The 23926-nt window shown below is 35.9% G+C and overlaps 1 protein-coding gene and 1 long non-coding RNA gene across 4 annotated transcripts in view; one reads left to right on the forward strand and one right to left on the reverse strand.

The window, feature by feature from the left end:
• LOC133222823 (uncharacterized) overlaps positions 1 to 23926 on the reverse strand; it is a 252588-nt gene that overhangs the window by 130626 nt on the left and 98036 nt on the right. The gene's annotated exons all lie outside the window — the stretch shown is intronic.
• Positions 1 to 23926, forward strand: part of TBC1D22A (TBC1 domain family member 22A) — a 165999-nt gene that overhangs the window by 63707 nt on the left and 78366 nt on the right. For all 3 annotated transcript variants that reach the window (XM_061372891.1, XM_061372893.1, XM_061372894.1), the window contains 2 exons: positions 2055 to 2164; positions 16515 to 16590. In XM_061372891.1, coding sequence (XP_061228875.1) covers positions 2055 to 2164; positions 16515 to 16590 — 186 coding nt within the window. The remainder of the gene's footprint in view (positions 1 to 2054; positions 2165 to 16514; positions 16591 to 23926) is intronic.

The following is a 23926-nucleotide window of genomic DNA, read 5'->3' on the forward strand; positions in this document are numbered from 1 at the left end:
CAAGGATCTTTACTTTGAAAGAACTTTCGTCTGTTATATGATACTAGTCTTTTCTCTTAACGTGATTTTTCTGAAGGGTTTGGATTTGCAGAGTGAAAGGAAACCAATTTTGTGCTAGAAGCAGTCTTTCATGAGGAAAGTATTCTAATAAAGTAAGTGAGCTTAACAGAAAGATGTTGGAGGGGTGTTGCATCCTAGTTACTGCCTATATTGCCTCTGTTTTCCACAGAGAATTGTGAGAATTTGCTGTCCATTGCGGGGGGAAGAGTATAATACTGACTTCTGGGGGGGTCTGTCCTCCTTTTTGCTGGGAGGAATATGCTGCTGACATTGGATAAGGAGTTTCTTCCTGCTCACAGAAGTATCAGCTGTTAAAAAAATGTGTTGTTGCAGTCTGCTACTAACTTTTCCTTCATTCTTCTGCAAGGCAGTGTTATAGCTGAGTTTATTGTATAGGATATTTCAAAATATGTTGGGTACTTGTTTGGTGATTTCATTTTAGAAACTGCTTTTTGAAACTGAACTCCAAGGCAAAGGTGATATTTCTTTAACCAGCAAGTGACTTCTGGTGCATTGCTTACGGTCCTGCTATGTCTGAGAGCCTTGCGTGCTTTTATTTTTTGGAGTCTCTGCTGCAATCCCCTGTTTTAGTTACAGCTTTCCCAATATCTTAACTAGTTTTTTATTAGCACAACCTAATCTCCTTATCCTACAGCTGATAATACTTTATAATGTAAAAGTGATGATCTCTTAGAAGATGCACACCCACATACAGACACCAGTTCAAACCAAGAATGCTTTGGTAAGTAGACACCTTGCTACCAGTGTCTACTAGTGGTGGTAAAATCACCAGTATGTTAAAATTATTTTATAACGTGTAATTCTCATGATTATTACCAATTGACAAATAAGTGCTTTAAGGCAGCATAATCAAACATGACAATCTAAAGGTGTACTTAGGCTACCGTAATGACATACTGCAAAGCTGTGAGACGGATGATTAGAGGAGTTTTAAAGTATTACATATCCTGGCTTTCTGTTACTATTTGCTTGGCAGTTGGGTAATGGAGGAAGTTCTTTCTTAGGTTCAAGTTGAATCAAACACCTCTTTCTTCTGCACCTTCCTCTCCTTAAGAAGAAACCAGGGCTGGGAAAGACACTTCTTTGTTTTTTATCTTGATACAGTAAAACACTGTGAGCTGCTGCTGCAAGAGGGAAGGTACAGCATTTACTCAGAGCATTCCCAACTTGGGTTAAACTCTCTTCTAGGACTGTGCAGGAGCTTTATGATTTAGCTGGCAAGGCAGCACATTTAGTGTTCAAGATGGATTTATTCGGATGCCATGGTTTAAAAGTAAGATAGCATGGCTTAGGTGGTAAATTTCAGTTCATAGCAAAATGTGAATTTCTTTTAACATACTTGTGTGTTGAATTAAATAGGTGTCATTAGGATTCTGTCCTTTTCCAGTACTGAGAATCATGTTTCTTTTGGGAGTGACGGGTAGGAGTCATTTTTCCTTTTGTCTGATTTCCTTCTGGTTCCAAATGCTTGCCTGAAAAACAAATCCCCCTTAAAAAGTTGTAGTCCAGTTTCTAAATAAATTTCACTGGTTTTCTAAAAAAGTATTTTTCAAGGCTTTTCCTTCTGCCAAGACTGGCAACATATTTTGCTGTACGTGATGCAAACATAGCCATGTTCTGCAGATTGCTCATACATAGCTTGAGGACTCTCAAAGTGCTTCTGATGATCCTCCTTCAGGTGTGAAATGTTTAGAATGAAGTAATTTATTATATATTAATTCTGGTTAACCAGGCATGATTTGAGTTTTTCACAGTCTGCAAGAAATTGAGTATTCATTAACATTTAAAGCCATTAGGTGACACAGTTGAGCAATAAATGATTCATTTAGTCCCTGTTAAAGTAAATGTGCACTGAAGTTTTTGACTAGAAGATAAGTGGTGGCTGCCTTTTTTTCCAATTATTTTCCTCATCCTTGCTTTATTTATTCTGTGCACTTCATTGACTTGATTCTCTTTCTCTTTTCCTGAAACAGGGGAAGAAGAAGTGGAAAATTTTGATGTTTCCAGTCTGCCTGAAGAAGTGCTGCAGAACATAGAAGCTGACAGTTACTGGTGCATGAGCAAGTTGCTTGATGGCATTCAGGTAAATTGATTTTTTCCTGTCTGTAAGTGGTAGAGTTAGCTGATTAATGTCATGGCCTTGAAATACTTTAAGGCTGTTGAGAAAGAGTACATCTATGAAAAACAGGGGAGAAGTAGATTTTCACATTGGAGAAATCTGCTGCAAGTTTGGCATAGTATTAAGAAAGGAAAAGGAAGGGAAAAATTGTGCAATTTCCGTTCATTAAGATGACCAGATATTTCATTGTAGTATGATGTTCAAGAGCAGAGTTGAAATCTCCAATTCTAGAGGCATGTTGGGCCTCTCTGTCACCAAGCATGGAGAATGTTTGCTCAAGTCTCAAGTAAAATGGCCACACTGAGTTGATGAAAAGCTGGCTTATTTCTTCATTTTTAAGTCATTAATATGGCAAACTCTAGACAATAGCTCTGAAAATATGATCATATTTTTAAAACATTTATTTAAAGCTTGATGCTGATGCTGCTTCACCATGTATTTGAATTTTTTCCATGTGAAGAAGCTATAAATGAGAGCACCATTTTCTGTTCAACACAAGTTGCAAATAATAATGATGGATTTGTATGTACACATTTGCAATCGTTGGCATGTAAATTTATGAAGATTAGAAAGATCTACAATGAATAGTAAATATGTAGCTGAACATCTTACATTTATGTGAGGGAGGAATCCATACAATCTACCACAGATTAAGTGAGAGTCCAAATATCTGCATTAGTTATTTAGCAGATTCAAACACTTTTTGCTGCGGTGCTGATACATCATAAAACAGAAACTTCTCAATTTATAAAAAAATTACCTGAATTGAATTTTATAGGCTTTGTGTCACATTAGGTATCAAATAATATTTATCTAGTATCTGTTTTTCAGGTCCTTGTCATTAAGACCTGTGCTGTCTGTGCCACAGACAGTAAAAATCTGGTTTTGTAACCTCAGGATATGTGCACTAAAATGATAGTTGTTGTGAATTCTTGGGTTCTGATGGGAACAAAATTGACCTTTGCTAGAAACGGAAATTTTCTGAAAGGTGATGACTTTTATTTTGCATTGGCAACAAGGCTTTTTTTTTTTTTTTTTTTTTTTTTTGTTAGCAGTATTTGGTAGGCATGTGTTTGCAGTCAGGGTTCATTTGCTGCTTTCAGTGGGCTGATTAGAAAATAAATTACAGTTACAAATATTTAGCAGATTGCTGCTGCTTCTTTTCTTTTTTGTCTGTGTTTGTACCTTCTCTTTCTTATTATTCTCTGCTTTCAAGCAAGTTACTTGTATAGTGTAGAGGATCTTTTCTGTGAAATTGTTTCAGGGTTTTGGGTTTTTTTTCATGACAATAGAAATTGTTGCAGGGATAGCAAAACTTTAGTTTATTCCTAACATTCTGTTACAAGATGAGGTGATGGACAAATGCTTCTATTGTACTTGTTATATTCAATTGTTTAGATAGGTCCCAAGTAAATTCACTTGTTTTGAAGTGCTTTGGAGAAATGCTTGAAAATTTGAGGTTTTGTTTTTCCAAGTGGTTTTCATGTAGCAAAGACTCTGGAGATTGTGTGAAAAATGAGTACCCTCCAATCATTAATAAATCGTCATAAAATGTGAATAACCATAAAAAATTCCTATGGATTGAAGCTATACTGCTGTACATTTCAGTGAAACTAAATTAATGGTTTCCAGATTCTTTATTTTGATTGCACTTTATTGTCTGTTATTTCTTTCCTTACATTATTTAGTATTTTTAAAAGTGCTTTAACATATTCTTACCTATGACTTATGTTTTAATATGAATGTTGCATTGGCTAAGGCAGGCTGGCTAAGGCATAAACTTGTAACAAAATTGTTATAAAATTGAGTAAAAAAACAGAAGTCTGACTTCTTTTAGGGTATTTTAAGTGTATTTCTCCTTGTTAAAGATCAAATAAGTAGCTCAGTGTTTTGTGTAGCAGTGTTGAAAAGCATAGTCATCTTCTCATGTTGATTCCTGTAAAAAATGATGGTTTTCTTATTTCAGTCTTTTAGAACTACTACATTTTAAAATATTTGACTACATACCAAAAAGTATGTAAAAATTGATGAAGGCAAAAGTAAGAACTTGAAATCCACTTTAAAGGAAGAAAGCCAGGTAAAGAAATGCAAGCCCTCCAGCTGTCTTACCTGTTTCTGGAACATCTTTTGTCACAGGCCTTCTGAAATGTTTGGGTTTTTTTTCTAGAAAAAAAGGTTCAGAGATTACATATTTTCTCCTTAAAATTGTGTTTTTGTACAAAACTGTCAAGTACTGATAAGCAGAATACTGAAATTAATTGTAATGGAATTAAACTGCATTGATGAAAATTTAAGCTGTTATATAAATGGAATGGTTATGAATTGGATGTATTCATCTATCAAAAAGGATGCACTTGTCTATCAAAAGCAGGCTTGAAAGTTTATGCCAGTGGTGTGACTAATGATGTTACAGTTAATTCAGTGCAGCTGACAGGTACTGCTGAAATGAAAGGTTTTACTTTTTTTTATTCCCATTCTCTTGGTTTGGTTCCCTTCTGTGCTGATACCACTTTACTTGTCAAGATAGAATGGTCATGTAGTTGCAGGTTGAGTTAGTTGGGAGAACTAACCCAATGAGGAATCAGCTAATTGAAAGGAAGAGGTTAAAAAACAGAATAAAGATTGTTTTTCCAAAGGGATGCCATCCAGAGGGACCTTGACAACTCTGAGGTGGGCCCATGTGAACATTATGAAATTCGATAAGGCCAAGTGCAAGGTCCTGCACCTGGGCTGGGGCAATCCCCAATGTCAGTGCAGACTGGGGATGAACGGATTGAGAGCAGCCCTATTACATTGACTTTTCTCTGTGAAGGTGTGTCACAAGAGGCTCTTGTATGACTACTGATACTTTGAGATGTCTGAATAAACTGTACAGGGATTTTAAAGAAGAGGAATATATGATTTGGTGATAAGTGCAGCTGAAAAATCTCTGCAGAATATTTCTCTTAATTTATGCATCAGCATAGGCTTACATTTGATGCAAGTACTGGCCTACTAGTACTGGATAAGTTTAAAGAGTGTACTTTGATAACAGTTAGGGTCCTGTTGTGAAATTCTTTAGTCATATGAGCTAAATAGGTTGTTTTGTTTTGCTTAGTTTTTGTTAGATGTGTGTGTCTTTCAAACTCATAAGAGTGTAATGGAAGAATGATTGTATTTGTATCCCTATGTTATTCTTAAGAGAAAAACTCATCCCGACTGTATCATTTTCTTGGTTCCAGAATTGTCAAAGATATTAGAAAGAAACATGTATTTCTTGTTTGGGTTTTGTGACACATAATATCTATTACTTCTCCTTTCCTCACCCATCTTACCCTCTCCCCTCTTTATCTAATGTATCTGTTTATTTCTAATATAACAGTACGTATTTGTTCTTGAATGAGAGACTGTGTTGACATTGAGCAGCATGACAGTTGCTTCCTGACATGCTTACAGCCATTAGCCTTGAGGAGAAATAAAAACCTTGGTCAAATGATCTGTTGCTTTAGCAGATTCACTAATATTTTGTTGTGATCTGAGGGTTTTTATTGAAGTATGTCTTTGGCTCTAGTTAGAGAGTTTTACAGAACTTTTCCACTAGTTAATATTTTGTATTGCACAAGAGTTTATTCTGTAATATTTTCTTAGATTACTTTGCATCTTCTTTCTCAGTTTGTTCTTTCTAGTTATAGGCTCCCAAGTAGCTATACATGCTGGAATTTTTTTCCTTAGCTCTTGTCACAGAAAGACTATACCTCACTTATTTCAGGAAAATTAATGAAAACTTCTAAAATCATAGGATGGATCATAGGATAAAACATAAGATAATTCTGGTAGGAAGGGGCCTCTACAGGTTATCCTGTAGGGTCAGCTGTGAGGTCAAATGGAGTTGCTCAGCCTTTGTCCAGTTGGGTCTTGAAATCTCTAAGGATGGAGACTGCACAATCTCGGGGGATTAACCTGTTCCAAAGCTTGATTGTCCTCATGTTGAAAAAGTTTCTCCCTATAGCCCGATGAAGCACTTCTTGTTTGGTTTTGCTGCTTGTCTCTCATCCTGCTAATATGCGCCACTATTAAAAACCGTCTTGGTAATGTATGTTTTAGCAGGCTGCTATTAGGTGCATCTGAAGCCTTCTTTTCTCAGCAGTCTTAGTTCCCTCATCCTCTCACAGGGCATTTGCTCCATACCTCTGAGCATCTTGGTGACCTTGTGCCCTCGCTCCAGTTTATTCGTGTTTTTTCTTGTATCGGGGTTCCTAAAACTGGATGTGGTATTCTAGATTTTGTCTTGCATTTCAAGTTGAACAATCAAAAGATAAAACATTTCAGATGTCAGTTTACCATGCTCATGATAAAGCCAGTTGTCTTTAACCCAGTTCTAAATTGTAGATGTTGAATGAGTATTCTTGCATTTTCACCTGTAGTAATGATGGCTGTACATATGGGAAAACTAGAATTTACTCCAGAAGTATTTCTTCCATTTAGTGAAGTAGAAATTCTTATATATCCATCACAATTAGCTTTTTTATTACAAAAACGTCCTTTAGAATCTTTCCTCAACAGAGTCCCGTTAACATTCAATAGAAAGTTCATGCTGATCTGTGCCATCTGAAAACGTAATGTTCATGTATAGAGTATAACTCCTCATTTTAAGTTCAAGTATAATAAAATAACCAAAGGGGAAATATATGCATTTTATAATGATCTAACCAGATGTATTAAAAATAGCAATAAAATATTAATATAATTATTTATTAGGGCCTGGAAATTTTTAGAATAAAAGGGAAATAATTAATTTCCTGGGACTAACGTATGCTGATGTAGGTTTTAACTATTTCTATGGCTGATTATATAGCAAGACTTATGATCTACAGAGGGATTCCAGCAAAGTTCTTTCTTTCTTGTTCCTCAGTTACTGAAAGCTGTTGACTTATGATCTACAGAGGGATTCTAGCAAAGTTCTTTCTTTCTTGTTCCTCAGTTACTGAAAGTTGTTGCTAATCTGTGCCTCAAGTTGGATGCATGGAGGGATGGATGGATTGAATGCTGCTTTGAAAGCCTTTCAGATGTCTGTGGTAAGAGATAAATAGCATGAATATGCAGCTCAAATGTTGAGAAGTATATACAGAGATAACTGACCACGGTTCTTCTGAAAATTCTTCATAGGACCTTCCAAAATTTTATTTCTAAGAAAAAAATTAGGTTGAAGATAGCTTTCTTTGAACATTTTTGTTAAACTCCTGCAAGATAAGCTTTCTGATTATGTCTGCGGTTATTTTTGGCAGCTAGTTTAGGGTTATGATAAATTGCACATCTGTTGTCTGAGAATATAGGTTCGTTAGTCAAGATTGACAGATAAGAGGAATATGCACTGTGTCTGCATCTAGCTGTTATCTCCCTCTTGCCATGTGAACCACCTGTCTGTTGCATATGTGATTTCATGCCATGGGTCAAGTTTCTGTATCACAGGCACTGCAAGGTCTACCAATGCTAATGTGGTGTGATTTTTGTCTAGGATTTCTGGGTGTGCATCAGCCCAGCACTTTTGGTAATCTTGGCTAAATGGAGGAAGTAGGCTTTCCTCCCGTCAGCTGAATACAGCACTTCAATTGTGGTGTGTTCAGGGGAAATGTGATATATGATATCTGTTTCATAAGCAGGCTTCAGAATCTCAGCTAAAATCATATAGCTGATACTGAAAGACAGTACTGCAGTAGTGCTCCAATTTCTACATAAATAGATCCTAATGCCAGTTAGAAATGTATGTTTTAGAAATATGGGAGTCCTGTCAGGTATTGTCAGAAACTAACAGTAATTATTACTGTACATAGGTCTGTTAATATTTGAGCTGCGTATTCATTCTTTGTGTCTCTTCCTGCAGCTGCTATTGCTGTAGCTCCATTTGTGAGAGAGAACTTCTATATGGTAATAACCATGTTTAGTAATTTCCAGAAATCTAGATTGCTAATTTTATGCTAGTGTCTTGTCCAAGTTGTATACTGGGAATGACAAAACATGGTGTTTCGTTTTTTTCCTTGAAGCTACAACTATTCTAAGGAAAACCAGTGGATTTGCTTGATCAGAATTGTGTTTTAAAACACTTGTAAGAATAATAGCTATTTTTTTGTGGGGGATTTAAAGTGCAAGTTGTGTTGTAAACTTTATGAATGCTAATATATATATGTATTTATATGTATATATATTATATATATATAAAAATTATAGGGATGACAGCTGATGATTGCAAGCAGATTGCTCTGCTTTGCTGAAAGTGACTGTGTTGTTGGAGACTTCTAATGAATAAACACTATTTTGGGATTACTCTTTTCATTATCAGTAGCTTCCATAAAGCTATTTCTAAATTATGAAAAAGTTTAATTTAAACTTCCAGTTTCTCAAATTTAGATACTAATTTTAAAATCATAAACATGAGAAATGTAATGAGAAATAGGCTTTGCAATTAGGGCAGGCATTTGTGCCTCTTCAGGCTTCTAGAAGGGCTTTCCTTCTAATGAGAAATGGACAACCTCAACATTTTTAGCAAGCACTTATCTAATGATACCCTAAATGGTATTTTTCTGTTACTCTGTCTGTGTATCATATGTGAGACTCAAATCTTGTGAAACATAAGCGTGGCCACAGCAGGTGCCAGAATCTTTTCTGTTTTCACGCTCAGATATCTGCTTCTCATTTTTTACAAAATCTGTTGAAGCAAATACTATTTTTATAGTGCTTTAAACTGAGTGAAGGAAAAGAAGAAAAACTAGAGCAAGTGTCTAGAAATTTTTCTGTAAGCAGGTTTTAGCTTTCTCAATTCAATAGAATGTTGTTAGAATACACATAAATTATTGTTAAGAATACCATTAAGGGCAGACTTTGAGGCCAAAACACATGCAGTATTGTCATTCTCTGTGATTTTTCCTTTTCCAAAGGAACTTCAGATCTTCAGACTCTTGTTTGAAGCTCCTCTGCATAGAGTTCTTTGAATACTTTATTAATACCTGAAGAAAAAAAATATACATTTTATTGAAGAATGCTAGAAAGTTGGTAAACTCAGAGTAGACTTGTAACTGAGCTGTTTAAGTGTAATTAATACAGCTGTTAAGTTAGGCCTGCTGTTTTGATGTGACAGTAATTAAAGCATATCTGCTATCATCTGTTCAAAACTCTGAATAGTGGAAATACTGAAAAAGCGTATGTACTGTAGTTTTTGTATATGGCTCTGAGTAGATGTAGTCTGAGCAGCCAATGACCGTATTGTGGTTGTTGATGATCTGGCCTTAGCTGGATTGTTTTAGAGTGGATCCTGAAGCTCTTGATGTGACAACATCTGAGACTTTTTGAATAAATGGTCCTTCAAACCGGTCTCCACTGAGACTGTCATTAATAACGAGCCTGAGTCATACTTTGCAAAATATCTACTTTGCAACTAAAAATTGTAAATTGATTTAGAAGAACTGCAATTAAATCTTTTGTTTGTGGTATCACTGAACTGTATAGTAGAAGTATGCTACAACAATAAGTTTTACATGGAAATTGCTGAGTTTGGATTAGTGTCTATCCATGTCTGTCCATCTTTTGGGACCCTCCTGAAATTTCTAGTGGCTTACTTAGTCGCTGTAAAACTTAAGTTCCTGCCCATCAGTTTGAGAAGATTGAATACATCATTAGGATACTATGTTTCAGGATGTCCAGTAAGAATTTCAGAGGCAGTTGCTGACTCTGCTCAATTAGAAGCGTATCTTTGATTGTGTCCTGTGAAGGTCTCTGGTAATGGGTAAACAAGATCAATGCTCAGAACTGCTTTGGTATGAGAAGAATGGAATGGAGTGGGTATGACATCAGATTTTGAGAATGATTTCAAGAGGATTCAGGAGAGTACAGACTATTAGGCATACACATCCAGAAAGTTTGTAGAAAGTGTGAAAATAAACAGGATAAATGGTCAAAGGATAAAACCACACATTATTTAATATTTTCTGTAACTCCTGTAAAAAAGCAGAAATCTGGCAGCTTTTGGAAGGAGTCAGTGAGCCTGTGAACACCTGTACAGTTTAGCTGCATTTGCAAAATGCACTTTGATAAAGTCCTTTACTAGAAATTCATAAAGAAGCTAAGTATCCATGTTGTAAGCCTTGCCTGTTACCACATAAGGAGGAGGAGGAGTTATACAGGTGTTCCTCAAGAGAATCCAACACTTTGCTACTTTTAAAATCTAAAATGAGCTTGTGCTAAGTATTCTGTATGCTGTATTAATCCCTTCTGTCCATCTCATTTTGAAATGGTGGATTGAAAGTTAAACCAACAACAAAAAAAAACCAACACAAACCCACAACAAAACAGAACAAGATAGGTGTGATCAAATGCATGGAACAGTTTCTGGACGACAGATTATATTCAGATTGGACGAGTTAGCTAAATGGAGGAATATAATTCGAGTCTAAAATTATGAGCTGCACGAAGAAGGTGAATAGGGAGTAGTTGCTTTCTGCCTCTTCTGATGCAAGACCTAGATAGTATCTTGTAATAATGCTGAGTGAAAGGCTTAAAAAAAAAAAAAAGAGTAATTGAGTAACTAAGATGAGGCACTACTTGTCAAAGGTTAAAAGATTTTACATGGGTTTAGAACACGAACTGTTTGAATTTGGTTGAAGGAAAATCTTTAAACAGCCTTAACTACCAAGATACCACCTTGAGTTAGGGAAGTCTCAATAATGCAGACTGGAAAATGAATAAATGCTGTAAGCATACCACTGCAGGCTTGTTTTACTCTTATTGTCCCTTGTAGTCGTTTGCTGCTGACTGCTCATAAAAGGGAAAAACCAAGGTAGTTCTTTTTTGCCCGGTAACCGATTTTAAGTTTGTAACAATAAGCTTTTCTTGGGACTTCAGGTAATAAAAAATTGAGGGCTGAAGTTTTTCCCTGAGGGTTGTAGTTTTGCTTCAGCACCCACATCTTCAGAAGCTCTTAAGGAGCCTGTGTCTCTTTGGAAGCCAGTAACAAAGTTTTCTAACCTATCTCTGAGTAAAATTTTCAGGAAGGGAATAAATCTATTTGTAATCATTTCTGAGCACTTATATAAGGGGCATTGTTTTCTGGGGCTTAGATTAAATATACTGTGTTATAAGTATGCCTCAGAATAAAAATATCTTATGCCTAAAATTTACAGCATCAGCTTTTGGGAACTTAAGTGCTCGTGATTTATGATTTCTAGCTCTTTCAGTTTTTATTGGCATACCCCGTAATCCAAAACTGCACCCTGAGCATTTATTTTATTGCTGCTTTAGAAGTTTCTGTAATTTATAATATATCCACTTGTGTAAACTGAGGTTTTGATTACATAGCTCAGTAGAAGATTGCGTCTTTGATTCTGAAACTAAGGATACTATTTTAACATGAGAATTGGTATCTACTTGTTAATAAGATGTGTCTCTTTCCATCCTGTTAGTGTAGGAATAAGTAAGGTACTGTTTTCTGTATAGAAAATTTTGGACTACAACACTTTGTAAACCTCTTTCCTACTGCTTAGGAAATTTTAAGCTTTCAAAAGTCAGGCTTAACAATTACAGAGGTTGAAAGATCTTTTAAAATATCTTAGGGTAATTATGGAGCATGGTATGGAATATGTGCATACAGATTACTCCAGCACATTCCAGCACACTTGTGTGTTCGTTCTTGTGCATGTGTACACTCTCCTATACTCTGTTTAAGACTGAGTTTATGTTGCAATCTCCAGCTTCGAAAAACCTATTTGGTAAACAGCCTACCATTGATGGTGTTATTATACATGTTGGTTATCATTATCTAAGTGTCATGCTTCTCTCCCATCTGCCCCCACCTTTTGCATAACTTTGAGAACAGGGTGGACGAAGACTTTTGATAGGCGTTTGCTTAGAAGATTCAAAAATATGTGAAGGAAACACTTACACGGGTTTAAAAAATAAAATTGGGAAAATTGCTTTCTGATATGATGTGATAAATATACAACTTCTGGAAGCTTTTTTTCCTTTCAGATGTATTTCATTCATGTGATAATACACTTGAACATACTTAAACTGATTTATAGGAATGCTTAAATATATATCAGTAGAGAAAATAGACATCTAGGTATGCTGTATACATATTGCTTAATGTATCCTTTATATTTAAAAGCTGTGATCTGACTGATAAAATCTTACTAAACCCAACCAAACAATACTGGAAGAAGACTTTGTGTCAAAACTTTCTATTTGCTCTGTAAATAGTTCTCATATTTTGATCAGTACATTGTAAGTGAACAGCATATATGACCTGAAAAGATGGGCAACACTGTGCATATACTTGTGCTTTGGCTGCAGTCGTCAGATTATTGGCAGTATTTTTTTTTCCCATTTGTCTGGTTTTACTTCTCTTGCCCTGGTGACATGAAAGGTTGGTTCCCTTCCCTTTTCATCTTCCTTCTTCTCTTAAAATTATCTTATTATTGTCTGTTTAAAGACAAAAGATGGGGGATATTGTTTAGGTAAAGACTGCAAAGTTTCCTTCTCCCCTCTGTGCCCCAACTCGCTTTCATTATGTGAGTGTGGGAGAGTAGTCCCAGTTAAATTTGTTCAGTGCATTTTTTTGTTTTCACTTTCTAATCAAGTTTCTGCCATTTAGAATTTCTCTAACCTTAAAAAACAACAGTAAAAAAGGAATTACCTCACACGATTTTCCAAGTTTAGTGAAGCCTATAATTGAATTATTTTATTTTAAATTATAATGATTATGTTTTTGAGAAGTCCTGCCAGACCTAGTTGTAATTGCAGGGTGGCAAGGTGGTTGTACTAGCCTCTACAGAATAAGTACAGACTAATAACACAGAGATTTGAGGCTGAAGCAAGTTTTGAGCCCTTGTGACATTATCAAGTCTTAACCTTCTCCATAAGGTGAAACTAATTATGTATCTGGATTCTGAACTAGTTATTACAACCATTCAGCTGTGAAGTAGGTTAGCATAGTTCACTGAAAGTATGTTGGAAGCTATCTGAGCAGAACTTCAAGGAATTTAGATAATGCACGCATGAATATTTTATGTTTATCATGGATTCTGTCTTGTACTTACGCATACTTTGTCATATATGAATGCTTGCTAGAAAGTCTCAAAAACAGTGGTTAGAAATATAAGGTGTTTTATGTTAACTGTTCACGGAAGGTCTCTTGAGGCAAGACAATCCCTGTTCTTAACTACTTATGACTTTCAGAGTTTGTAATTCAGTTAATATTGATGGCCAAAGTTACACAAGGAATAAATGAGGAAACATAACAAAAATTTGCAGGATGAATAATGAAATGCTCCTATGAGGACCCACAACTGCGTGGGGGAATAGGTAGGAAGCTGAATACTGGAATACTTTTTTCTTCAGAAGTCAGTGAAGAACTTGTGTTGGGTTTACATGGCAAGTTTTGGTAGCAGGGTTGCTGCATGAGCATATTCTGTGAGAAAAGGTCTAGTGTCAAGACAGAGCCACTTCCAGCCAGGAGTGAGACAGATCTGTTGCTGGCCAAAACTGAGCCCGTTGGCAATGCTGGTCATGCCCCTGTGGTAACATATTTAAGAAAGGGTAAAAAGCCACTGTGCAGCAGCTGTGAGAGAGGAATGAGAAAAAGAGAAACAACTCTGCAGACACCAAGGTCATGAAGAAGGAGGGGAGGAGGTGCTCCAAGCTCTGAGATTCCCCTGGAGCTGATGGTGCAGACCATGGTGAGGCAGGCTGTGCCCCTGCCATGGAGTTTCATGGTGGAGCAGATCTCCACCTGCAGCCTGGGGAGAACCTCACATTGGAGCAGGTGGAGATGCCTTGATGGAAACTGCAGTCCATGGAGAACAGCCTGCACAGGAGCAGGCTTTTTTGCAAGACCTGTGGTCCATGAGGAACAGCGTAGATTAAGTGTGATGAGCTGACCACAACTCTCAGTTCCTATCTCCCTGTGCCTCTTGGTGGGGAGGAGGTAGAGGAGTTGGAATTAAAGTTGAGTCAAATTTTAAAGATGATATTGTCAATTAAAAGGTATGATATAGGAAATAAATTCTTAACCATTGTACTTCTGTATTGGCCTGAGCAATAATTCATGAATTTCCCAAGATTGACAAGTTTTCTTATTTAACTGTGTTACTAGCTTTTCCCCCACCTAGAAGCACATAAGGAGCAAGAATAGTAGATAACAGAATACTTTTTGTGTTTACAGCATCCTTCTCACAGTTTTGGAAGCTCCAGAAAGTCCATTACAAGTATCATAGGAGGGAGTGTGTACAGTATAGTTTAGTTAGAAGAGACGACTGGGGGAGCCGGCGAAGAACTTTTCAGGTAGATAAGTTAGCACCAGTAGAAGAGTGAATCCCAGCTGTGTTCATTTGCAGCTGAAATAATGAACAGAGAAATAGGGACTGTAGTGATAGGACAAGGGGTAATGGGTTAAAACTTAAACAGGGGAAGTTTAGATTGGATATAAGGAAGAAATTCTTTACTGTAAGGGTGGTGAGGCACTGGAATGGGTTGTCCAGGGAGGTTGTGAATGCTTCATCCCTGGCAGTGCTCAAGGCCAGGTTGGACGAAGCCTTCAGTGACATTGGTTTAGTGTGAGGTGTCCCTGCCCATCACAGGGGGAGTGGAACTTGATGATCTTAAGGTCCTTTCCAACTCTAACTATTCTATGATTCTATGAAATGAATGGACAAAATATCAAATGTACTGAAGAGCAAACTTACCTGTTTTCAGACCCAAACCCCGAAGTATTGGGTTGCATTTTTGTGTATGTATGGAGTAAATGATACTTTGAGAAAGAAAACACTCTCAGATTCATAGATCACTGTTTAGAGTTGTACTACCTAGGGAGAGACTAATGATCCAAGTAGTAGTATTTTAACTTTGTGTTGGCTTTTAGTGGATTTGTTATAGATTAAATATTTGAGTATCATATTGCTGTAATTTGAGTACAGTGCTTCTAGAAATGCCAGTTAACTTTAAATAAATTAATAGAGCAGTAATGCATTTGCAATTGTTTTCATTGTTAGAGTACTTTGTGTAGGAAAATGGATATGCTATTTCCCAAAGAGATTTTAAGATTAAATAGCAAATAAAATAAGAAAAGCAAGTAAAAACCCCAACAAAACAAACATGTAAACATAGTCAAGAAGTCAGTATGGCCTTAAAAAAAAACAACAAAAAAACAAAAACCAAAATACATCCAACCAACCAAAAATTTCTCAAGATATATAAAAATGAACTTGATATTCACCCCTTTTACTCTTATGGCCAAGTTAAAATTTGAAATCAAAAGAAAATATTCCAGCATCAGTGAAATTTTTTTTAAGGATTGGTTTTTGGATAGTTACTCAGTTAACCAATTGCTTTTCATATTCAAGTAATAGCAGCTGAGACAAAAAATCATTTCCCCTGGTTTTCTGTGTAAGCAGCAGTTACAAAGAAACCAATTTTATGTAGAAACTTTCTTTTAAAATATAGATTGGTAAGTTTCTTTTCTTGAATCTTCCTGTGTAGAAAACCATAACAAAATGAGTTGAGGTATTGTCAAATACTCAGAAGCATTGCTGTGTATTTTAAAAAATATATTTGAAAAGATTGATCGCTTTGGGGATCAAGTGGAGGTACCTTTCTCCTTCTCATTATTGCAAATTCTAGTATGTGCTGTGAAGTTGCAATCCAGAAATAAAAAATCCAGGTAGAGTTAATACATTCAAATACATGCAAATACCCTGCCATTTTAGCTATATGACTTGTGTGTTAGATTTTGGTTCATGATATTAATTGTAACCTTGGGTTCAGAACAGTTATGGTTCCATTAAAATAATTTTTTGATTTCCTGGGCTGCTGGAAGTTATTGTTCTGAATTTCTAAAGATCAGTTTCTTACTCTGAAACTGATTAGGGTCTAAATTTTCATATTTCCTACATTATTTGGCATAGAATAGTAAATTTATGAGAAAACATTTACCTTAAAAAAATTTCTAGTATGGCACATTTGGCATTGAAGATGACAGCCATTTAAAAGTACTTGGACTTCTGAAAGAAAGCTGTAAATCCAGGGGCACTAAATTAGCATGTAGAGAGCAATTGATGCAGTAATATCTGTACAGTATACTGGTAGATATGGGGTCTTGAAGTAGGACTATACAGTGTGATGATTTACTACTTACCTGTAGAAGCAGTTCTAGAAAACATAAAAACAAGACAAACACCTTAAGAAAACATAGAAAAATAGATGGATTGAGACACATAATTGAAGGAAAAGAAGGTTTATTTAGTTTTGTTTGGTTTTTTTCTCTGTACGAACTTGTTTATGGTCTCTTCTTCAGGATAACTACACATTTGCACAGCCAGGAATTCAGAAGAAAGTGAAAATGTTGGAAGAACTTGTTAGTCGGATCGATGGTAAGTCTTAAAATCTAATTTCTAATTTTTTCACTGAAAGGGTTTTGTTAAAATGTTTGCAAGAAGTCAAGTCATCATTGCAGTTACCTACAGTGGTGGGGTAACACCGCCTTCCTCAGATGAGGTGTCATAATCAATTTGTGGCACACTGGCCTTTGCAAGATCACTGTCGTGTATCATTTAAAAGAAAGCCACTAGAGCATGAGCCACTTTCATTACCTTTTATTAAGGCAATATAATCAAAATTCAATGGCAATTTCTTTGCAGCAGAGTAATGACCACATACAAAAGGCAGCCAGTATTCATTTCACAGTAAGCTCAATGATTGTTGTAATTCAGGCAAGTCACAGTGGTTGTTTATGGTTGTCCTTCGGCACTATGTTTTGTGCCTTTGTGCATCATTTTGCTATCTGGAATGCCTGAATAATTTCTCTGTGGAATCCAATTAATTATGAACTCTGGAAATAACATCTTTAATATTATAGATAAATTACTGTGTGTGCAGGGGTAATTTTAGATTATGCTTTCATGTTTTAGCAGGGCATTTTGAAATATTTTCTACCTTCATCTTTAAAATAATTCCCTTCATGAAATGCTGACTGTCATATTGCTAGAACAAAGTTTAATTAAATGAAATGCAAGAGATAATGCTTGCCCATTCTAAACATACTCTCTTGATAGTTTGTTAAATTAATGAACAAAGTATTAACAAAATGTTGCCAAGCAGAACCAGGCATATATTTGCAACATTAGCCTGTCAGTGATGAGATAGAAAAAAATATTTCTTGTATATTTGATAATCTGCTTGGAAAGATTAATTCTATCTTTTCATTACACAAAACTATGTGGTGGTTTTGTCCCAGTGCTTACCATACTAGATTTTGGGTTAGCCTGCACATATTCACTGCCTGAATATTTGATAATATATTTGATAATATGCTCTTTGTGCATTTTTAGGTTGTTAAAGTATTTTTAATGAATAAAAATTAAGGACAGGAGACATTGCATCGTTTATGTAATATTACAGGAAGGTTACAATGTAAACATTATAGTATTTGTGTAATATTGCACTATAAATGTAAATGTATGTGAAGCTTCTTGTAAATGTATTTTTAAAAATGTAAATGAATATGAAAAATATAAAGGGATACTTCTGTATATCAGGTAGCAAAATACGTGCATAAAATATTTCTAAAACGGCCTATTTTACTTCAAAGATTAACTGCTTGTGGTGTGAATTTTTAATGTCATTTTATGCTTATATAAACTTTGGTATTTACATTTCATAGAATCATAGAACAGTCAGGGTTGGAAAGGACCTTAAGATCATCACTTTCCAGCCCCCCTGCCATGGGCCTGGACATTTCGCACTAAACCATGTCACCGAAGTTTCTGTCCAACCTGGCCTTCAACACCACCAGGGATGGTGCATTAACAGCTTCTTTGGGCAACCGATTCCAATGCCTTACCACCCTTACAGTAAAGAACTTTCTTCCTTCTATCTAATCTAAACTTCCCCGGTTTAAGTTTTAACCCATTACCCCTTGTCCTATCACTGTAGTCCCTAATGAAGACTCCCTCCCCAGCATCCTTATAGGCCCCTGTTGTGGTTTAAGCCCAGCCGGCAGCAAGAACCATGCAGCCACTTGCTCACTGCCCACCTTTTCTCCCCCTGCTCCCGGAGGGTTGGGGAGGAGAATCGAAAGAATGTAACTCCCATGGGCTGAGATCAGAACAGTCCAGTAACTAAGGTATAACACAAACCACTGCTGCTGCCACCAATAATAATAATGATAAGGGAAATAACAAGGGAAGAGAATACAACCACTCACCACCTGCCCACTGATACCCAGCTCAACCCAAGCAGTGATCTAGCCCTTCCGGGTAACTGCCTCCAGTTTATATACTGGGCGTGACATGCTGTGGTATGGAATACCTCTTTGGTTAGTTTGGGTCAGGTGTCCTGTCTCTGCTTCCTCCTGGCTTCCCCTCCTCCATGGCAGAGCATGAGACTCACAAAAAGTCTTTGGTCAGAGTAAACATTACTGAGCAGCAACTAAACACATTGATGTTATCAGCGCTGTTCCCAGGCTGAAAGTCAAAAAACACAGCACTGCACCAGCTACTAATAAGGAGAAAAATGACTGCGACTGCTGAATCCAGGACAGCCCCCTTCAGGTACTGGAAGGCTGCTATGAGTTCTCCACGCAGCCTTCTCTTCTCCAGACTGAACAGCCCCAACTTTCTCAGCCTATCTTCATACGGGAGGTGCTCCAGTACCCTGATCATCCTCGTGGCCCTCCTCTGGACTTATTCCAACAGTTCCATGTCCTTTTTATGTTGAGGACACCAGAACTGCACACAATACTCCAAGTGAGGTCTCACGAGAGCAGAATAAAGGGGCAGGATGACCTCCTTCGACCTGCTGGTCACGCTCCTTTTGATGCAGCCCAGGATATGGTTGGCTTTCTGGGCTGCAAGCACACACTGCTGGGTCATGTTCATTTTCTTATTGACCAACACCCCCAAGTCCTTCTCCACAGGGCTGCTCTGAATCTCTTCTCTAAATTCAGTTATTATTCAATTCTTCTTCTTATTATTATTATTTAACAATTATATAATGATTATATTATATTAACAATATAATCATTAATTAATAATAACATAATAATATAATGTTGTAAATTTATTATATATATTATTCTTTTTAATTTAAATTAATTTTTTATATTAGATGTATATTAAATGAAATATATAATTATAATGCCTGTAAATAGACTTCCTGAATTCAGTCAATGGAAATTTATATCAACAAATTCCCGGTTGCCGAGTTTTTAGAATGAAAAATGCCATTCTGATAATCAGCCTTATTGTTAGTTTTAATAAAAATATTAAATGTAATACAATATATTATTGTTCAGTTTCTAAGAGAGAAGAATTATAATTCTTCAGGGTGAGGGAAATTTCATTGCACGTTTTTTTCATTGTAGAACCTATGATGAGTTTCAGAAAGTTATCATTGCTGTTTGAAAAGGAAAACAGTAAGATTAGTATGTAATTGTCATTATGGAAGCCTAGAAATATTTAGGTTATGTGGAGACTATGAAAGTCAGTGCTCTGAACTTCCACTCATGTCTTTCTTGAAGTAAGGGAGCAGGGCCAACAGATCAGGCTGTGTAGAGTATTTCCTGTTCGTCTTTGAGCTACTTCAGGGATGAAGATTATGAAGCCTCTCTGGGTAAGACTGTTTAAGGCTTTGGCTACAGTAATGGTAGTCAATTACAGCCGGTTCTTAGTGCCTTCCTTTTCAAATAGCAATGGCAGCTATTTCAGTGATAGGTGATGGTGGATGTGTACTGCTGTCATTTCACGAACTTTTGGATTCCTCAGGTAAGTGATTCTTGTTGATGCTTTGCTGGAAGTGTGACATAGTTTGACTATATTATACATTATTGTGCTTTACTCCATTTATCTTTTTTTTTTGTCTTCTTATATTTACTGGGTCTGTTATACTGCAGGTAACGGGAAATGAATGGCTAATGTGAATTGAGCTATGTATGAATTCAGCCAGTGTGAGCACTTTATTTTTTAAAAAAGAAATCTTACAATCTATATATATTGTAAATATCCTTCATGCTAATTAAAGTGAATGTGGAAGAAAATAATACTCCTGTTGCTGCTGTGTCTTAACATAGTAATTAGCTGTGTGAGAGGAGAAGCTTGTGAAGATTGTATGCTAACATTAATGGATTAGCAGTGTACTAAGTGATGCTCACCCTTTGTAGAGTGTTAATGTATTATGTTAGCAATTCAAGTCACCTTCAGTAGCCCAGCCTTGTGTATCACAACTGCTCTCCAAGTAACTGTCCTTGTGTGCACACTGTAAAATATTGCAGTAGACTTCAAACAGCCAAGCTACTCTGTTAATTTAATCATAATCTCAGTCTGCTTAAACTTCAGAAAATAATTTTGATTGAATCATGCTTAATGGAATTTTTTAGTTCGTTAATAGAATGTTATTACAGATGAGATGGAATCTAAAGATAACGTGTTATTCAATCTCATTTCTCTGCTCATCATCATTCACATTGCTCTAGGAATTATACAAAAATATTGAGAGGGAACATCAATAGGTTGCTCAATAATACAAGGAATCTGCTATAACTGTATTTTCTGTTTCCTGTGATGTCAGGAGAGCTTTTCTGCTCTAAGTCAAGAACCATTTCTCATGTCTGTAAAAGGTCACACTCATGTGGCATGCTGTCTTCCACTTTTACTTCATTTAGGCTGGAAACCAAAGAGACTTAGTGTGGAAATGCCAGATTTGATTCGGGATTTGTGTTTCCAAAGTTTAGCAGTATTTAGCATTTGGCTGGTTTCATGCTTGGGAGAGTCTCAGCTTATTCGGTTTACTGTAAGACATCTGGTAATCTTTCGAGGTAGCCATCTGGAGAAGGATAAGCATTTGTAGACAAAAGTAGTCTTGGGTTTCCATAAGCATTGATAAAAGATGTTAAAACTGTATAGCATCCTCTGTAAATTAGCAAGAAGGCAGTTCTAAAAAAATAGCCTATTATAAAGTTAAATTTAGTTTGTGTTTATGTTGGCTTCTTGTTAGCCTTACAATAAACTATAAAGGCAGTATCGATGACTCAACTTAGCATAAATGTTCTGAATCTTCTGTGAGGGTAAGTTTGGGAAGATTTTTTTTCTACATCTTTTATAGAACAACTCACATGGTTTGCATCTGTGTTCTTCACAGCGTGATCCGTGTTTATGTTTTCTTGTAGTTAAATAAATTCTGTGTTATTAGTGTTCCAGATTCTTTCACCAGTAATTCCTAATCTTATTATAGAATTGGCCCTTGAATCTTAATAACAAGAAATGGAAAAGTAAAAAAAACTTAACCCCCCAAAAACATCCAAAACCCTTGTTGCTATGTAGAATTTTCCCTCCTTTTGAAAATGGAAGTAGTGGAAAAATGCCTAAGAATGTAAAAAGATTGCTGCATTTTAACATTTCCTTAAGGAAGTTCATTTAGAATCCAGGTACATTTTTCAAAAGTTCAGTAATTTTCAGTATTTCTGCTGTGTCCACTGTAAACACTTCTTTGGCCATCTGTTTTGAAGAATATTAATAGGTATTCTTAAATGTAATATTTTAATTGGAATAATTTCTGATTTATTTCCATTTGAATATTGTAAAAAATTGCAGTTTTGTCAAGAGACAGGAAATTATTTTTTAAGCTACTACATGGAAAATATTTTAAGGAATGAGTTAATAAATACCACATAGTGTTATTTGGGAAAATATTTATTACTTATGCCTTGATGCAGTTAAAATGTTTTTTCACCTTTTAAAACCATGTTATTTTAGCAATTTTATAATTTTTTTTTATTGCTGCCATATGGTAAATGTGTTTGTTTCATCCACTGCAAGTTAAATACACATTCAATAGTACATTTTGGTTTAATGCTCTAAACAAAATAATCTTAGCTCCACTAATCATACTTCATTTACATATTTCTGTCTTGTGTTACAAAATGTCTTGGTCACTTGTCTGCAGTTCTGTAGATAATGCCACAAGTAAGGACTTGTGATAAAGTTTTTTCATGTCATGGCTTAAATTTATACTTTGCATGTATTTTTGCTATCTATGCACATAAAAATATGAGATCCGTATTTTAAATTTTGATGTGGTTTATGTGTATATATGCAGATCAAGTTCTTAATGAAACATAGTTAACTAAAAATTTTAATTTTTATACATATTTTGGCTTACCCACAGTGAAATAGCTTATTTAATTCCACCATTCTGTATGTTTCTCATCTTTGGAATGAGCTATATCTAAAAGGTAGAATTAGTACTGGTGGAATTATCCTTTCCAATGTCTGAGTTGATGCAAAAGCCATGTGTTCTTTCTGGGCTGCTAAAGCTTTAAATGTCCAGACTTCACTTGGGATTCCTACAGTTGCTCCTCTGAAGGTTACACTGGTGTCTGGCATTCAGAAGTTTCTTGTCCCAGGCGATAAAGGTCCCTGTTCCCATAGTGTTGTGCAATGCTTCAAACACAAATGTTTCATCATGCTGCACAGAGCTTGATTTCTGGAGCCCCTCCTGTATGAAGACAGGCTGAGAAAATTGGGGCTGTTCAGTCTGGAGAAGAGAAGCTGTGTGAAGACCTCTTAGGAGCCTTCCAGTATCTGAAGGGGGCCTACAAGGGTGCTAAGGAGGGACTCTTCATTAGGGACTGTAGTGGTAGGACAAGGGGTAATGGGTTCAGACTTAAGCAGGGGATGTTTGGGTTAGATATAAGGAAGAAATTCTTTACTGTAAGTGTGGTGAGGCACTGGAATGGGTTGCCCAAGGAAGTTGTGAATGCTCCTTCCCTGGCAGTGTTCAAAGCCAGGTTGGACAGAGCCTTGGGTGGCATGGTTTGGTGTGAGATGTCCCTGGCCATGAGAGGGGAGTTGGAGCTAGATGATCTTAAGGTTCTTTCCAACCCTAACTACTAATGATTCTATGATTTAAGCCCAAAATGTACATAGGGATACCTCTTGAGTAGTTTTGATACTTTCATAGTTTCCAAAGGGTATTCAATTTCTGTGCTGCTTAAACTTCTTAAACTGCAGGGAAAAATTGGCTTACTCTTTTGCTTAGGAAAATCTGAATCTCCAAAAGGCAAAATATCAACCAAGACTAATACATTTTCTCATTAAACAGCTGCTGTTGTTTAATAAGAACTCATGAACAAGTGAACTGTTCAATATACTGTGATAGATACTGATTCACTAATTGGTTTTTTTAATCTGATTCTTTTGGAATTCATACAGTGAACTGATGATGAAACTGTGGTGACATGTGATCAATCTTTGTTAAGTACTCAATCATGCTAATGATTTTTTTTTTAAATTATGGTTAAAGAATACTTAATTGTATGGGCAAAATTATGTTCATGTTTAATTATATTGTAAAACATGGAACTAAGCTTGTGTTGAAGTGTCTGGAAAAAAGAGCTCTAATTGTAATATTTTAAAAGACTGGTATTCTTTAACCATGCAGAACCATTTTGAAGGGGAAATGGATATAGAATTGATTCCTATTTAGACCTTATTGCTGCTGTTGAAAATTAGTGATTAGTAAGGACCTTCTCTGCTGGACCATTTTATATGTCAGCTTGGTGCTGAAGTGATTAAAAATCTTGGAAGCATTTCATAATTGTTTTAATTAATTTGTGCCATAAAGCTCTCTTTCATTTTAACAAAGCCATCTTATGTAGTTCACCAGTAGTTCTTTTTTATCTGATTTTATAATTGTAATTACTGTATTATACTT

Source organism: Neopsephotus bourkii, unplaced genomic scaffold, assembly GCF_033783945.1.
Source record: "Neopsephotus bourkii isolate Nb327-2 ecotype Australia unplaced genomic scaffold, CSIRO-AGI_Nbou_v1 NB_1624, whole genome shotgun sequence".
Lineage (NCBI taxonomy): Eukaryota > Metazoa > Chordata > Aves > Psittaciformes > Psittacidae > Neopsephotus > Neopsephotus bourkii.